Source organism: Neofelis nebulosa, chromosome 1 (assembly GCF_028018385.1).
Source record: "Neofelis nebulosa isolate mNeoNeb1 chromosome 1, mNeoNeb1.pri, whole genome shotgun sequence".
Taxonomy (NCBI): domain Eukaryota; kingdom Metazoa; phylum Chordata; class Mammalia; order Carnivora; family Felidae; genus Neofelis; species Neofelis nebulosa.
The window spans coordinates 71,873,896-71,892,688 of NC_080782.1; the positions used below are offsets into that span (position 1 = coordinate 71,873,896).

General features: G+C 40.2%; 1 protein-coding gene across 4 annotated transcripts in view; it reads left to right on the plus strand.

Annotated features, from left to right (window-relative positions):
* Nucleotides 1–18,793, plus strand: part of FBXL17 (F-box and leucine rich repeat protein 17) — a 507,842-nt gene that overhangs the window by 477,636 nt on the left and 11,413 nt on the right. For 3 of the 4 annotated variants that reach the window (XM_058725404.1, XM_058725393.1, XM_058725386.1), the window contains one exon: nt 8,151–8,293. The exons of the other annotated variant lie outside the window; for it this stretch is intronic. In XM_058725404.1, coding sequence (XP_058581387.1) covers nt 8,151–8,293 — 143 coding nt within the window. The remainder of the gene's footprint in view (nt 1–8,150; nt 8,294–18,793) is intronic. 4 annotated transcript variants of the gene reach the window in all.

Consider the following 18,793-nt stretch of genomic DNA (forward strand, 5'->3'; position numbering starts at 1 on the left):
AGTAGGAAGACAGGTGTTTGATAAATAATTCTAATATGAAACAAACTCTGATAAGTGCTGTATTAGAAATATAAATAAGTGCAATGAACTAAAGGAAAATATTTACTAAAAAGGACAACCTGGAAAAATAGCATATGGTCACTGTCAGGTTTACTACATAATAATAGGAGGAATATGGGGCACCTGGATGGCTCAGTTGATTGAGCTTCCGACTTCGCCTCAGATCATGATCTCGCAGTTGTGGGTCTGAGCCCCGCATTGAGCTCTGTGCTAACAGCACAGAGCCTGGAGCCTGCTTCTGATTCTGTGTCTCCTTCTCTCTGCCCCTGCCCACTCGTGCTCTTTCTGTCTCTCAAAAATAAAAATAAACATTAAAAAAAATGATAGGAAGAATATAATAGTAATATATCAAAATGGAAGGAAAGGATATAAATTAGAAATAGAGAAGTTAAAAAGTATTGGATTGTGTACAAGAAGTCACTACTGTTTGAGAGACAAAGTTGTATTAAAATATCAGAACACAAAGCTACTTATATCTCTGAAAATTAGTTCTTTTGTTTTTAGTTGACTGACTTTGCCCGAGTTACAGGTTATTCTGTTCAAGTGGTTCTCAGCCCTGGCTGCACATCGGGATCACAGGAGCTTTTATGGCTTCTCCTGAGTCAGAATCTCCAGGGGTGGGACTCAGGCATCTGTACTTTTTCTAGGCACCTGTGATTCTCCTGAACTGCCAGGGGTAGGAACCACTGCTATAGTCCCTGCAGGGTGGAGGGAGCCTTCCCAGAGACCATCACACAACAACAAATGTCTCTGAAAGTGTCATTTCTTTGTTTTGGGGGCTTCTGTGGCATCTACAAAGAAGAGTGCTTTTCATATTTATCTCTTTGTATTCATGCCAAGAAATTTCTTTGCAAATCCTTTTTTCCAAGTATTACATGAAAGATGTTAATCCCACTGTTAGATTTTAACCCTAGTTCTTTCAAGCACCAGGGCATTTCTTCTGATTGTATTGCAGGTACATAGATCCATAGCAGAAGATAGAACTGGAAAGGACAAAATGGCACATGCAGGTTACTTGTTAATGCACTCGTATGACTAATCTTCCTCCTATGAAGAAAAAAATGTATTTTTAGTTGTAACATTTATATATCAGATTGTTCACTGTGAAAGTAATACCTGCTTTCACTTAGAAAATTTTAGTTCTCTCCTTAGTTCATTCACTTGTTGTCTGTTACTAGCTTATCTACACTTTTAAAATCTTTATTTTCAAATACTGTTTTTAAGATTTTATTTTTGAGTAGTCTCTAAACCCAGTGTGGGGCTCGAACTCACATCCCCAAGATCAAGAGTTGCATGCTCTACTGACTGAGCCAGCCAGACACCCCAAAATACTTTTAGAATTCAGATAAGTTGCAAAACCAGTAGACAGTTCACATAATATTCTTCACCTAGCTACCTCTAGTGTGATCAACTCCTATAACCATAGTATAATTATCAAACCAGGAAATTAACATTGAAGCAATAAGATAACTAAGTTATAGATCTTATTTGAATTTCACCAGTTTTCCCCCTAATTTTCTTGTCTATTCCAGGATCCAATCCAGGATCTCACAGTATATCTGCTTGTCCTGTCTCCTTAGTCTCCTATCTCTGATGCTTCCTCATTCTTTTCTTATATTTCATTACCCTTACCCTCTAGACCTGTAGAATGTTTTTCAGCTTAGGTTTGTGTGATGTTTGGATTGAGATTATTTTGGCAAGAATACTGAAGAAGTGATCAGGTGGTACATGTGATGTCTGTATGTGTTATTACTGGTGATGTTAACCTTGGTCATTTGGTTAAGGTGATGGCTTCTGGGTGTCTCCACTGTGATGTTAGTAATTATACTGACTTCCCTTTGCAGTTGATAAATATCTTTGGCACTATGCTATTATTCTGTTTCTCCCAAAACTTTCACCCACTGATTTTAGCATCCATTTGTGGACTTGGCCTGCAGCAGTTATTACTGCGGTCTTTGCCTGATGATGTTTTTGTATTTCCCCCATTCTTTCCAAATTGATTCATTGGAAGTTTTCTGTAAGGAAGAGTTGTCCTTCCTTGACTGTATATCCATCTTCTATCTTTCTACCTCTATGAATATGGATTTGTGGATGCTTATTTGGTTTTCTCAAGGATAGTCCAATACACTCGTTTGTTTTGAGATTCACATTGTTCCAGCTGTGGCCATTGGCAGCTTCTTCTGAATGGATCATGTGTCCTTTTGATATGCCCTCACTCTTTTAAGCACCTGTTTTTTCTGATATTACAAGATGTTTCAGACTTATCTTGTATTTCCCTGCCCCAGTGCAGGAATCAACCATTTCTATAAGAAGACTTAATTCTTCTTATTAGAGAATGATATTTATAAATCAAGATCTGGGTGCCTGTACATCACTGCTACTAGAGTGTCATTGCTCCTAGTCTCTCTCAGCTGAAAAGATAAGGAATATATGCATGTATACTAACCCATGCATGCACATACATCATATTTATTAGTTATTTCTATATCTGTGTATCTGTTATGAACCAACAGTTCATTCTAGTACCTCTGATTCCAAATCAATACCACAGGGTTTATTATAAGCCTCTCCCCTTTTCTTATTTATAACTTCTTTCTCTGACAGTAAAAAGACTGGCTCTCATCATTTACAATCCTAGATTACACATAAAGTAGTTACTGAATTGCTACCTCATAGCCCTGTGAGAAATAGAATTACTAACTGGAATACAATGTTTGCTGACAGTTCTTTTTGGATTTCACCTTACAATATCCTGCCAAAATAATGTTTTCCAAAGTGACTGAATTCTTAATTCCCATCCTCTTCTGTGTGGTTATTTTATTTGTCTGGGTCACGCTCTTCATTTGTAATACAATTAGCTTCATTTGTTACTGTTTGTATTCTACTTCCCATTCCCCTACATCCTTGTTAGTTTTAATTTTTTTTTTTTTTTTGGGAGGTATGTAAAACATTACTATGATTCACAGTCGAAGCTATATCCAAAGAGATACTCCAGGAAGTGTCCCTCCCTCCTCACATCCCCACCTCCACATTCCATGCCCCTTCCTTCCTTCCCTTTCCCACCAACCCCGTATACTTAAACAGTCTCTGTATTTCCTGGTTTCTCTCTCCCATATTCCTTTTTCACAAAGGAGCAGATTTGTAAGTGGTTTTTTTTAATTGAATTCTCTTTTATATGGTGATAGCACACCATATAAATTCTTGCACCTTTACTTTTTTCACTGAATGATTTAAAAGTTCCTAGTATTATTAAAAGTATCTTTTTCAAAAAGTATATTTCCAGGGTATATTCCTGGAAATGGAATTTCTTTTTTTTAATTTTTTAATGTTTATTTTTGAGAGAGTGAGAGACGGAGCACAACCAGAGGGAGGGCAGAGAGAGAGGGAGACACAGAATCTGAAGCAGGCTCCAGGCTCTGAGCTGTTAGCACAGAGCCTGACACAGGGCTCAAAATCACAAACCGCAAGATTATGACCTGAGCCGAAGGCAGATGCTTGACCCACTGAGCCACCCAGGCACCCCTGGAAATGGAATTTCTTAGTCAAAATTTAATATGTATGTGCTCATGGTTTTCACTTTCTCTGTCTATGGAAATGCCTTTTAGGGGGTTAATGTATTTTTTGATAATGATATAAGTTACTGGATTATAGCTTTTAACTTGTGTAATTTTTTTAGAATGTAACTATTTTTGTTAGTTGTACTTAGCACATAAAAACGTATATTCAAACTGCATTGAGATTAGGAATTAGTCTTGCATAATTTATTTCTTTTCAAGGCTCAATAAATATCATTGTAATGTGTCAACAGCCCCTAGTGAAGGTAGTAATCACACATTACATTTGCAGCCCTATCATCCCAGGTGCAATCTACAAGTTCATGATCACCAATAGAGAGTAGGCAGTTCAGGAGCTCTAGCAGTGACATAATGACTAAATACTTATATAATGCTCTCATTTTCCTGGAGCATTTTATTTTTCAAAACTCTTTAAAGTCTTTTCATTTTATATCAACTGCACCACTGTAGAATGCTTTGGGAAAATATCACATAAATCATGACATTTATGTAGTGCCGAGCCCTTTACATGTACTATGTCATTTGAACCTCAGACCAACCCTGTGAAGTAAGCAGGACATATAGTTAACATCTCCATTGTCCAAGTGAGGAAGCTGAGACTCAGAAAAGTGAAATATCCTGAGGTCAGACATCTGCTAAGTAGTGAGCCTGGAAATGAACTTGAGACTGTACCACACTACAAGTGTCAGGGTTAGCTTGTGAAGAACAATGAAAAAATATTCAAAGGTAGGATATAGTCACAAAGATGTAAATTGTTCTATATATTCTGGAATTTACAGATTCTGGTGGACCGTGTTTTATGGTCACCGTGTTTTACTTGGCTCCCTGCAAGCTGTAATGGTTAAGTCCTGAATGGTGGTAAAGGGGAAAAATACATTCTGTACACATGCAGGCTCCTTAACCACCCCTGTGCTGCTATGGTAGAACCAACACTGGCCTCGGAGCCAAACTATCTCGGTGTGCACCTTGGTTTTGCCACTTAGTAGGGGTGGGGCCTGGCTGAAGTATTTAACTTCAGTTTTCTACCATAAAATGAGTATTGTTTTTGCAGGGCTATTGGACAGATTAAAAGTAACTTCATCAGGAAGACTCTCCCTAGTGCCCACCCCCTGCCCCCCCTCCCCCGCAAGTGTTATTCCTAAAGTAATCAGTCAGTTTCCTTCAGAACATTTGTTACAATTTAGATTTATATATGGTGGTGTGTTTATTTGCTTCACACCTGTCTCTCCTACTAGAATGTAAGTTAAAGGACATCAAGGACTCTGCTTGTTTTTGCTACTCTGTGTCTCTTATACCTACTCCAGTGTCATTAATCATTGAATAAATATTTCTGAAATAAATCCTGCCACTTCTTGGCCTTGTTTTTATTTCAGCTGCACAGAATGGCCTACAGCTGCCCTACCCTTTCACATCTCTCTATGCTTACATATGCTGTTTCCTTAGCCCAACATACTTGCCCAAGCTCCTTTGTTCTCCTAGAGAATCCTTACTCATCCCTCAAGACCTAGCTCAGCTCTTCCATGAGAGCTCCTATGATTTCTCTTCTCCCTTGAAGAGTGAGGGGCTCCGGTGCCCCCTTGGCATGCTTCTGTAGTAGACCCAAACCATATTCCAGGCATTGGTGCGTTCCACTAACACTTTTAAGAACTACCTCCATACCAGGCACAGGCTAGGGGCTGGGCATACAGCAGTGAATAGGAGCTGTCATACTTATGGGAGAGATGGGCTACAACAAAGTGAATAACCAAACAAATTAATAATAGCGTTTCCAGTAGTGGCAAATGATAGAGTGATCCATTTTGAGAAGCTGACCTTTGACTTGAGATCTGAGAAGCAAGAATGAGATAGGAATGGGAAGAGAGGGGGGATGAGCATTGTATTGTCACTATTTACTTGGGTGTTCCTCATTTCCATCCCACTCAGCTGGCCTCTGAGCTCTGAATCTTTCTGTCCCCAGCATCTAGTGAAGGCCGTGGGTGTGACAGGCCCCTCATGTCACACCCACGGTTCCACTTCCACACGCCAGTGGTGCAGCATGTTAGAACTGCCTGGTGACTGTCCCCATGGTTCTGACTTAGTAGATCTCATGTGCAGCCGGGACTGAGAGCCTAATTCTCAGCCTATTATCCCTCACTTAGTGTCTTGTGACAGGGAAGGCCATTCAGTCTTTCTGTGACTCAGTTTTCTGATCTTTAAAATGGAAATAATAATAAAACTTCATAGGGTTTCTGAGAGGATTTAATGAAATAATATGCCTAAAATTCCTAGCCCGGTTCCTAGCCCATGGATAGTCAATAGACATTAGACAAAATGCTCTAGAGCGAGTACTCGGGAGGTGTTTACTGAATAAATGAACAAGTTAAGGAATAATAAAGTTCAGTTCTTACTTTACGGTATAGAGCTATGTCAAAACAAACATAGAATGCCCTGATTTATCTTCAGTTGTCTTGTTTACTGCTTATTTTAATTTGGACAAGAAAGGAAAAAAAGGGAAATAATAAACACCAGTGTTCTTAGCAATTAGAATCAAAAGCTATTGACTCTTCATTTGCTTATAAAGCAGCTTCTAAAAAACTCCTCAGATCATTATTTTTATGTTTTTCTGTCCGGGGCAGGGCTTTCATGTTCCAGCCTCAAACATAAATAAAAGTACACAGTCTACCAACCTGGGGCCTTCTGCAACTTGTGATTTGTCATCTTCTGAAATTACAGTTTGAGATTGAAAGAAATTTATTTTATGTATATTCTACTTCAGTCATGAAGGGACACCTTCATGGGTGTCCCTTAGGGCAGGGACACCGATGGGATTAACCTGGGATATTACTTCTACACACAAAATATCATTCAGACCACTTGGCAAACCTTTGGCAAAACCCGCTCTACCCTGCTCCACTTCCTTGAAAACTAAATGTCAAACTAGCAGGGCGCCTGGGTGGCTCAGAGGGTTAAGCATCTGACTTGATTTCGGCTCAGGTCATGATCTCATGGTTTGTGAGTTCAAGCCCTGTGTCAAGCTCTGAGCTGACAGTGTGGAGCCTGGGTGGAATTCTCTCTCTCCCACTCTCTCTTTTCCACCTCTGCTTGTGCTGTCTCTCTCTAAGTAAATTTTAAAAAAATAACAAATAAATGTCGAAGTAGGTGGGCAAAGGTGAAAGCATGAACAAATTCGTGGCATGAGGAATTTCTAGGAAAAAAAAATTTGTGTCCTTCATCGCATTTTCACTGGAATACACTGAGATGATGGGTGTTTTTGTAAACCTTAAATATCAGGCTACTTAGGAGTGCTTTGATACTTGAATCATAGGCATGAATTTTCTAGTAAAAAAAATATTACTGAGGTAATTGGCAAAGAGATTTTGCCAAGTTCTTTTCTGTGAGCTGTAAGAGTTAACATTTATTTACATGAGTAATTCACTCTGCTCTTATCAATCTAGTCAATTGGAAAATATCATCCGCCTTTAATGTCACAGAAATCAACTCATCCTATCTTAGAATGAGGAAATAATTAGCAAACAATTTCTCTGTCCTTTTTAAAATGTGTGGCATTGTTTTCAGGGTTTTCTTTTACAAACCAATGCACCATGAACTTATTCTGGCTGGAGGTATTGAAATCTGTTTTTCTGCTCCACAAATGTAGAGGTGTGTGTGTCTATCAAGTGAGAAGTCCGTAGCAAAGAGCCACCTTCACTGATTGGTCGCTCTGACAGGGTGCTGGGTAATGGAGCAGTGATAAGTGGTGCACATCGTAGATTATGGGATAAGCATCTGCCCTTTAGTAGTGGTCCAATGCTAAACAGTCAAGAAGACTAGAGATACTGATAGTTTTCAGATGACAGGCTTCATTTTATATGTTAATAGAAGGAAGACTTCTGATAATGGTGAGGAAATTCAGCATAACAAATGCATTCCCTTTACCGCACTGTAGCATGGCACCAATTAAGTTCAACTGTATGTATAATGTACTCTTAATTCCTAACAGTCCCAAGAAGGACTAATGTAAAAAATATTATATAGTCTTACATTTTACAGATCGTGAACAGCTGGAAAAAATTATGCCAATCAGTAAAGAAATTTATATGCGGTATAATACACCTCAAAATGGTGCTTACATGGATTTTTCTTTTAAAAAATTTATTAAAGTTATCTTGGGTAAAGTTTAGTTTCTACTCAGCATTTTCTGTAACATTATACATATAATTCATTTTAATTTATTCCTTCTGCAGATATGAATGTTTGAAAGTACAGGTAACCTTGTAATGAGTAAAACTGATAAGAAGCTGTGTTCCAATGAAAGGGGAATTATGGAATGATTATTCACTTTGTGAAAGGGTTTGTCATAGAGCAAGCTTTCCTAAAGCATTTCAAATTTAATTTCGTTTACAAAACATTCATTTACACACAACATTTCAGGAACAAATTTACTGAGGAAATGAGAGAAATAGTCATAATAAGATAGAGATCCCATACACTGCTAACATTTATGCTTGCTTTCTCTCTTTCTGTCCCTCTCTGCAGCACTGATAGCCATTGGCCGGTACAGCATGACAATAGAGACTGTGGATGTTGGATGGTGTAAAGAAATTACAGATCAAGGAGCCACCCTGATTGCGCAGAGCAGCAAATCTCTAAGATATTTGGGACTGATGAGATGTGATAAAGTAAGAGTTACCTATCAAGTTTGTAATTAATAGCTTTCTATGATATTCTCTCTCTCTCTCCCCCTATATGTATGTATGTGTACGTGCACATACATGTACTGTTACAGTTATGCATTGCAAGATGCCTGGTTTTCTAAACTAATCTGAGGTTATTTTTGCATTTTTCTATTTAAAAATGAATTTTGTGCTTATGCAGAAAGGAAAAGCAATCATACGCACAAATTATATTTGGCCTCCTGTCCCTAAGTCCACGGACCAGAATTAAAAGTGTTTGCACATCACACAGCAATGTGCAGGGTCTAACGGTAAAATTCTTTTCTGGATTCCAAGTTTCCTGCAACAGTAAGGTGGAAAGAACAGTGCCAAACTGGTTTTTCACAATTTGAAGTGTGTGGTTTCAGTGCTCAACATGTATGTATTGTGGCCATCTGGGGGCAAGAAAGGGCCAGTGAGGGAATATTATGTGGGAATTTGTGCCTTTCTGCACTTAAGATGTCACTTTTAGTACATGATGAGAAATGGTCCCAGAGGTCCCACTGAAGGTGAGTGGCACTGGCCAGAGATGTGAGTGTGAGTTTGGGAAATTGTGCCACGTTTAATATGGGGCCCTTGAAGACTACGAAGGAAAATGATAAAAATCTGTATTGATCACCAAGTACTACCGAGATGCTTCCATGTTTCCCCTGTAAGTCTAAGAAGTGGTTATTTGTGCTATGAACAGGAGAAAATGGAGACTTAGTAAGACCAGGCCCTGGCCTGAGGCCAGTCATCCAAGATTTTACCGCAGGTCTCCAGGGTCTGGGCCCAGTGCCCGTGGCACACCTGGGTGCCGTCTCCAGGCACGGGGTCTGCCCCCTGGGAACAGATCCACCTCAGACACTTGCTCAGAAGTGCTAGCATCTTATAATAATTTACACATGTGTGCTACTTTTGCAACTGGTGACTAGGGACAGATCTAGCAAAAGAGAGTGAAACTAAATATATATGTCTCTCAAAGGACATGCATTTTCTAAATGTACCAAATTTGGGGGCCAATAGAAGAATGGCCCAAATCCTTTGTGTGCTTTTGTCATTTTTGTTAATTGACCTAGTTCTTTTCTCCAAATGCTTTAAATGCTTTAAAATCCCAGCTTATACTAGGCCTTTGCCAGTTAGTTATGTTTAGAGAGATTTTACTATATATTCTCAGCCCAGCCTAAAAAGCTGGCTGACTTTGTTACTAAGCAACAGCACTTAGACCCAGGGGTTGCAGGTCTCCCTCAGATTTCACTACTAACTAACCTAATGCTGCTACTAACCCTTTCACTTTAAAATGACTCCTCTGAGGGGCATCTGGCTGGCTCAGTCAGTGGAGCATGTGACTCTTGATCTCACAAGAGTTGTGAGTTCGAGACCTATGTTGGGTGTAGAGATTACTTAAAAAATAAAATCTTTTTTTTTTAAAGACTTCTTTTAAAACAAGTTAAAGAATCTACAGTAGGCGGAGTATTCTAGAAACGCTAAACAATGACAGCAGCTTTGCTCCATGTCTGCCAGAAGAAACTGCTACTACCTGGGTACTACCTGAACCAAGGACGCCAAAATGTATGCGTTCAAAACGGATCTGTATATCCACAAGCACTCTTAGAAATTACCATATTTCTAGTCTGTACTCCTTAGATTTGTTGAGGTCAGCTCCACCTTCAGAGATGAATGGTAAAAGTTTATGTTCCAGTTAGTACAGGAGAAGATTATTTCCGACATATTTGCTGACCAGCATTTTGCTTATTTTAAGTTACGGAAAGGATCCTTTTCTACCCAGACGCAAATTAGTCCAAAATGGGATGGGGAGGCTGTTCTGATTAGTGGTCTCCCTGAGAGAGCGTTAGTCCTTTCCTCTGGCGGCCTCTGAATCCTGTCTCCAACCACTGAACTGCTCTGAGAGCCTCTGGCTCCAGCACCATGCTGTCTGCCCATAGCCTGCCGTGGTGCGGCCCAGCCCAGAGGATGCTGGGGCCAGCCTTACTGCCTGGCGTCGTTAGGCTTAGGGCAGCTCAGAACCAGACACAAGAGGTTCTGTGAGGACAGAAGAAGTTTCCAAGCCACCCACAAAGTGCAAATAAAGCCTTGCACATAATCGCTTGTTTGTTGATTTAGTTGGATGGAAACCTAGAGTAAGTAGCTACTCAGCTTTCAAAATTTGTGTTATGCAGTCTGTCTCCAGATTTTAAATTTTTATCAAGACTCAGAGTAACAATGTGAGTAACAAAGAGGTTAATATTTGAGGGCATGGATTCAGAGGCCAGAGTTAGGTTCACATCTGGGCTCTGCTCTTAGTAGTGTTATCTTGGGCAGTTACTCAGTGCCTCTGTTTCCTCATTTGTAAATTGAAGATAATGATAGTACCTGTCTTGTAGAGTTCTGTGAGCATTTAAGTGAATGAACATATACCAAGCCCTTAGAATAATCATGTTTGTTATATATAAAATACTCAGTGCTACTGATTATTCTTATCATCAATGTCATATTAACCTGTGTTTTGATATTTGAAATTTCCAAATGAGAAAAAATTGTACTGCCTGCTATCTGATTTTGAAAGGAAATTAGACAGGAAAAAATAAACTAAGATTAGCAAAGATGCTGCCCTTTTACTTTTTCCTCAGTTAAAATTAAGGTTATTATTTTCTATACTAAGATGTCAAAATTACATTTTTTTTTTTTACATACTCGACAAAGGAAAACTAATGCCTCCATAGGACAATCTGTATTTAGAATCAACTTACTAACCAGGGTGTAGGGATAAAGAAAGATTTGCAGGGTGAGAAAAGGCTGAATTGAAGAGAAGACAATTCAAATAGGCAGGGAAACAAAAAGAGAGTAATAAGAAAATAGTGGAGAAAAATAAGAATAGAAATAGAAAACACAGAGAAATCATGATCAGCATATGGACACGAAGACCCACGATTTATCTCAAGGTGAGCATCTGTGCCAACCAATAACTGAAGAACAAAACTATTTGGGTCTATCACTCTTCTCTCTGTCCTTTAACCAAATCTGCTAACCGTTAATCAGTCATCAATTTGAGCTCTTCCCCTTTCTGCACACCAACTGGAGCCAAAGGAGGAGCAAGAAACCTCAATGGTCTACACCATTAACACCCTTGTCAGGAATATTGTCACTGGGATCCCTGCGCTGGGGGAAAGATGGTGTTTGTGATGTCTTTGTGTCCCGGGCTTGTGATCTGCGATCCTGTAGTTCTGCGAAATAGTGAAGGCAGTTATATTTTCTTTCACACACAGCCAGTTTCATTTGGGGCCACTTACATTTAATTTGGAAGCTATACTTTACCGAACTTGAGCTTTTTTCCTCACTTGGGCTTTTGAGGAATTGAAAGAATGACAAAATGCATTGCATTTGTTGTAGGAAAAGGTGTTTTCCTCCGTCTCCCTGTTCTCTCTCTCTCATTTGGTAAACAAAGAACAGATGAGAAACATTCACCATATTCTTAGCAGATAAAAGCAACGTGCGCTTAGACTGTCAGACAACTTGTTTGGCTACAACATTGGTGACTTGTAGGGAGGAGTCCTCCAGCCATTCCACAAATGCAGCATTCCCTGAACACTTGTAAAACTAGGAAGTGCGTTAAGAAGCCCATGTTTGAGTAGCTGTTCCGATTCCTGGATGGATAAGCATGTTAGAGGCATTACTTTGAGTTTTAAAGCCGACGCCACTTAATCTCCTAAACTTCAGTGCATTGTAAGAACCAAGAGAAGAAAACGCTGTGTGAGACGGCTTTGATGAATTGGGGTGAACTTATATTCTTAAAGACTGTTCAAAGGCTTACTTGACCTTGGGAATTAGAGTTGACCCAAAATCACCTATCAACTTAACACGCATTTATTTGGTGATTTAGTTAAAACTGCTTGTATAATCAATGGGACTCTCTAATAAGAGTGATATGTTTACTCTGCTTTCCACAATTATAGACAGTAGGTGGTTTTGGTCAGAGGATATTTTCACAACCTTAGAATAGAATATTCTGTAGAATTCTAGAGTCCATATAGATCTGTTTCTTCTCATAATATGATATTTTCCTCATTTCTTACAAGGCCGTTTGGATGGAGAACAAAACTGAAAAGGACAAAAAAAAAATCATGGGAAAGCTGTAGGGCAAATGGAAACGCAATGTTCAAGGTTAATGAAAAATGTTTGGGGTAACAGGGTTGATGAGAAGGGAGGGAGCCCGGTGGCATGGCATTGGCTGAGAAACCAGACCTCGCCAGAGGCAGCCTGGCTGGTTTGGGAAACCTCGGTGATAAAAAGTCGTGGTGGAAACCTCTGCAGTGTGTGTTAATACAGAAGTTCGGAGACAGAGGGCCTGAATTATGAGCAGCGAATAACATCATAAATGTAGCAATTCTCAAATGCCAAACCCTTGTGAAAAGCAGTTGGATGAAGAAATGCTGGAGCTTTTAAAAGCTCCCTTTCACTTTCTTTCTTTCTTTCTTTCTTTTTTTTTAAACTTCATGCAGAACTAATTTTACACACTGTTCATTTGATTTGAAAATGCCAGCGTCTGGGGTATCATTAAAGAGCGTTATTGAGGGAGCCACTCTTGGCAAAGCATTTGGCTTAAAAAGCCTATTTGTTCTTATGTCCCTGGAGAGTTGTAGATAGGAAGGAGAAAGCGTACCTCGATTTACCTAACGCCGCCCCTCTGCCTAGGCCGGGACCAGGTAGCTGCCCTTCTGTTGGGAGGAGGCTCCTTCTCCTTGGCCTCTAGAGGCACCAGGAGGGTTGTGGGGGCCACATTACTGAAGGAATAGACGCAAATAGATTTTGAAAGGTCCACCCCAATGTCCTATGACCAAAGCCTCTTGGAATTTCTTTGATTTCTAGTTGACATAAATTAGAATTACACAGGCGTGAAGAGTCCGCCCAGAAAAGATCAGAGAGGCTGCTGGGGGAGGAGAAGCCTCTGTGTGATCCTATTGATTATCCAGCTGCCTTCAGGCCAGGGGCCTCTGCGAGGCTGACTATTATTGATCCACACCATGGAAATAATCGAATTAATTCATTTCTCATCAAACTACCATTGCCAAGACCTTTCTCCTCACCTGCTCCAATTCCTGAAGTACTTAGTCGAGGAGTGAAATAGATGATTTCTTTCAATAAGAAATGATTTCTTCAGGTCATAAGAAATTCTTGTTTTCACACAGAGTTCCTCATTTAAATGGTAGGGAGATTTAATCAAATCAATAAGAAGCCAACCCAGAAAGCAAGTAATAGAAACCAGTCATCTCTTTAAAGCCAGAAATCTACTTTACAGCCTTCAAATATCAAGGGCCAAGTTTTGTGTGCCCAATTTAATGTAAAAATATTCAGGAAAAATTGACCACTGCATTTTTCAGGAAGTAATTATGGTAAGAGAAAGCCTCAACAACCTAAATATTTCTGTGGAGAAAATGGAGTTTTTATCAGCTTGTTTAGGAATCAGGAGCAGGAAAGCCCTATGGGGAAAATAATATAGGACTCTGTAACTAATACACAGAACTAACTGGAAAAATCAGTTTAAAGGAAAAATAATTTGTGGGGCGCTGTGTCCAGGACTGTTTGGGTAGCAATTCAGCCATGAAACAAAGTGTGTACCTGCAGGGACTCCCCTCTTCCCTGCCATTCATGCACAGCTGTTTCCAGATTGCCCACAGCCAAAACTGAGAATTGAAAATTTATGCCTTATCAAAAGAAAATAAAGTGAAAAAACAAAACGAAACAAACCGTCCTGTGCTGATAAGGTGGGAGCGGTCTTGCCTGTGTTAGACTGTGCAGCCCAAGGCCTAGGCGACATAACCATTGCCCTGACAGCCCGTAGTCATGTGCTCAGAGGGAGAGGGAAGATGAAAAATGGTGACAGCATGGCTGGGGCTCTAAAATCTGAAGTGAAGTCCTTCGCTTGAAGTATCAGCATCTTGTTCCTTTTGCTGATAAAACAGTTTCTCCAGGTGATTTTCGCATAGGAACACTTTAAAACACATTTTTACAACCCTCTCCTGATTATTCCTGGTAATTGAAACAGAAAAACACATCAGCTGAAATTCAGAGGTTACCTCACAACCGCACTGTGGCGAAGCGCTCCCGTCTCCTCTTCTGCCAATCCTGGGCACCTGAAAAGCCTTCCCTGTATTTAAGCATTAAACCAAGAAACACAGCTTTATGGCAAAGGTTAAACTGGTAAGCACTGGTGTCAAACTGCTGGGTTTTTACATTGTACCTACTTCACTTGACTGCCTGTGGACTTTGGACAGCTTAATCTCTAAAAGCCTCAGTTTCACCATCTGAAAAATTGGGATGTATTTACTCCATAGGGTTGTCATGAGACTAAATGAGATATTGCAGTAAAGCACTTAGCCCAGAGTCATGCACGCTGCAAGCCCTCAGTAAATGTCCACTGCTAGTGCTATTATATTTATTCATATATACGTATCTGTTCTAGAATCTGGTCTGTGATATTCAACCATGACATGAACTACCTGGCTCATGATATTGTAGCCATGAATAGAAATTCACATGCGAAGATCTTACAGAGAAACACCAGGCCCCGAGACTTAGCAATTCTCAGAAACAAATAGAATCTATTTTTATCGTAGCTAAAATTCATTAAGTAACAATTCCACTTATTATAAAGAAAGAAGAAACTCAGAGACCAATAGGTCTCAGTCCTTTGGGGTAAACAGAGTAAAGACTTGCCAAGTTAGAAGGCCACTCAGTGTGCAGGCTGGGACTTGTTTGGTTTGCTTCTTCAGGAAAATCGACATCAACCTAGAACGCTTTAAGGGAGAGTGCTGTAAGGAGCTGCTTATATTTTGCTCACTTCTATTATGGGAATGATGTATGATTTTTTTTTTTTTTTTTTTTTAGAAAAGAGAAAGCAGAGGGCCTACTGTTCCCCAAATGCTGGAGGAATAGAATGTTATGTTGGAGTTTGCCTGAAGGCACCAGGGAGCATCATTGCTTTGTAGTAAATAATCTCCTTGGAACTTTGATTTGGCTTAAGTAATTATATGAAAGAGTTAGATTGCAGGATCATATTATTTTTCTAATTTAGAAACAGAAAAGGTAACAGCAGTTTCTTAACAGGGTTCAGATTAGATCCCAGAACTCCTTAGCACCTGACTTCACAGAATAGAAATAAAGACAGCACACAGTGGCTCAGGAGACTGAGGGACTCCTTGGGAAGGAACAGGCTCAGCCCGCACATGAAACCTGGCCATCCAGCAGCAGGTTTGCAGTGAAAGTTTTATTTGGCAAGTGGTTTTTGAAGAAAAAACCCAAACTCCTTCCCCTCTCCCAATTTTTATCTATTTTGGCCATTTATTCAAGAAATATTTGTTGAGTGTGCTTGTTGGGTTCCAGTCGCGGTGATAGGAGACGGGTCAGAAAAAACAGCGAACAAGGCAGTTCCTACCCCATAGGTAGGGGAGTCTCCTAGGGGAGACAGGCCAGCAAATGGGCAATTACAATGCAGTAAGACTGCAAATTAATTTTTGAAAGTGGTACCCCAAAGTATATTTCTTCTGCATGAAGAACCTTGCTTTGACCCCACAACTTCTTTCAGCTGCATTCCTCTACAGTTCTATTTTCTGCCACTCTCCTATTAAACTCCTTTCTGCAAAGGATGGACTATGAACAGTCATCCTTCCTTTTTCACCACTCCTTACAGTCTTACTTCCATCCTCATCGCGCCACTGAGTCTGTTCAACATCACCAGTGACTTCCTTGTCACCACATGCAGCAGCCACTTCTCTGTCCACAACTGGTCTCATCCCTTAGCAGCTGCACGCATATGGTAACCATGCCCTCTTTCATGAGAACGCTTTTCTCTTGCCTTCAATGTCACCACAATCCTGGCTTTTCTATCTCCATCTCCCGTACTGCCTCTCTCATCTGTAAAGAGGGAATAAAAATAACACCTATCCCATAGACTATGGAGAGAATTAAATGAGTTAACGCATGTAAACTTCCTTACATGAAGCAAGCAAGGACGATTTGCAAGCAAGAACCATGTGGTGGTGAATTCCTACCTTCTTCATCCCCATCACTCTCCTCCTCACTGGGTTGTAAGATCCATGGATTTCTCCTTCTGTTATATTGCCAGACCCAGCCATAGGGGCTGATACATAACAGTTACCTAACAAATATGTATTGGATGATGGATGAATGGATTGTGTTTCTTATCTGCATTCTGTGTAGCTCCAAGGTTCTGAGGAGGTTCCTCAGAGTCTCTGGGAATGACAGAGCAGCTAAGAGGGCAGGGTGCCTGGTCCTTACCATCTAACTGACTTCAGCCAGAGCAACCCCACTTCTATTGCTTTGTTTTTATTTAGTTTACTTATTTGGTTTGTGTGTTTATTTATTTATTATTCTGGTTTGCAGAAGTATTGTACAGCTAAAAGCAAGTTTGAAAAACATTAGATCCCACTTCCTCCTGATAATTTTATAGATTATAAGAAGTATCTGGACAGAGGGAAATTAGAAAGGTAACACCTTGGATTTAACACCAGCTTCCTGTAGCTGGGGAATTCTGAGTGTAGCTGAAAGCTCCTGGGGTTCAGGACAGTCACAGACTGAGTTCAGACATCTGCTGTGTGATTGGACTCAGCATCCTTCTGAGCCTAACCCTGGAATTCTCTGATTTATGTAGAGTCTCTCTTCTGAAAACCAGAAATATCACTTGTTTTCAGGCTTTTTAATCTACAGATTTACAGATCACTTTTATGCAGAATAAATTTTTGTTGGTAATAAATTTGTTTTAGGAAACAGGTCAAATCCATAAATTCTACCTGATGGCAAATGCCATTTTAGAAAGATATATTTTTTTTTGTCAGGTGTCCACTGGTGATTACCACCGCCCCAGGCTTTCTGTAAGAAAATAAAAACTGAAATCAAGAAAGCCATTAAGCATACAAGAAGACATTTTTAGTTCTGAGAGTTTTCTTTCTCGATTGTGTTTTTTAGCTTAACTTTGTGAGTTTAATTTAGAAACACCCAGATGTGTTCTATAAATACGTTGTACTTACCGCTCAGTTAGTGACTACATTAATTATCTTATTAAGGGCCCAGTTTTTCTCAAATAGTCAATCTTTTGCTGAACCATTTAGAGCATTGCGGATGACTCACCAAGTAGCTATCTCCATCCTGATGTCCCACACGGGTCCGCTTTGGTTCTCATCTGTACCGCACATGCAAATCTATACTAAAAAATGTATGCATTTGTGCGCTAGGTCAATTCCATGGCCAGCGGTCAGTGGCCTCAGAGTGGCCCTATGCAAGGCTCTGCATAGAGCTTATGCTTGACTTGAAACATCCTTCTTGGTGGAGGATTGCTTGGAGAAACGGAATGAAAATGTCACTAATTTCTCTCTGACAGTCTGGTTGTTGGACTCCTGTCACACTAATCTCTAATTAGAGGCTTCAGGTTGGCGAGCCCCGATTCTCACTTAACACTGCAGGCGTTTCTGTGATCTTCATCCTCCCAGGTTCTTTGCTGCTTCCTCACTGTGCTAATTCAAGTGAATAGAAAGCAATGCTAGTGTTAACAGGCTACCCACATCTCATGAAAAAGAGACAGCATGAAGCCAGGCCTGTTGTGATATTGACAGAGCATAGCACTTCCAATCATTGCAGATTCTGAAATGGAATGACTGCATTTGACAAAGTTGACTGAATTTATGAGCCTGCCTCTGTCAGGTTCATTGCATTCTCAGTATCTGTCTCTTTCCATGCTTTGGGACTTTTAGATGAGTGTTTTACCACCCAAGAGTAATATTTCTTACCTCTTTCTGTTAAAAAAAAAAATCCATCCTTGAAGGCCTCAGGGAGGTTCATGCATGAAGCATAGTGCATTGTGGGTGGCCTGTAGACACCTGACTCCCAAATGTAACAGGTAGCTTTTAGTCTGCAATAAGATGATCAATTTTTCTTCTTGAAATTATATTAAATACTTAGTCATGTGTGCCCTGTCCTTCACCTCATGGGTGGTCCCTTGAGGAAGCACTACATCCATCCATGTACAGCTGAGTTTAGGGGAATCTTCCCTTCCATTAGCTATTGGAAAACTCAGGAGGTGGCCTCCTTGGGCTGTGCCCAACTAGAGATCCAAGACCAATGGTGACAGACAGGAAGCCAGTCTGTTTTTACCACATTCAAAGAATATACCTTTTGTTTCGGGTAGGGGTGAGTATTTGTAAAAAGATGGGCCAATAAGCTGTAGGAGCAACCATTTCTTTTCTCCAGAACCCCTGACTCAGTTTAATATAGAGGGCAGCGTGGGAGGCAAGTGCTTACTTGTTGTCTTCAGATAATCTTAGTTCAGACTTTGCCTTCATATTCCCAGGAGCAGAAATCACCTGTGCCCTCTGGGAACTTCACAGCTGAAAGCTTTAACCTAGTGGGTCTCAGCCCAAGCTGCACATTGGAATCTCCTGGAGGGTTGGGGTGGGGGGGGGGGGTACTTTAAAAAAC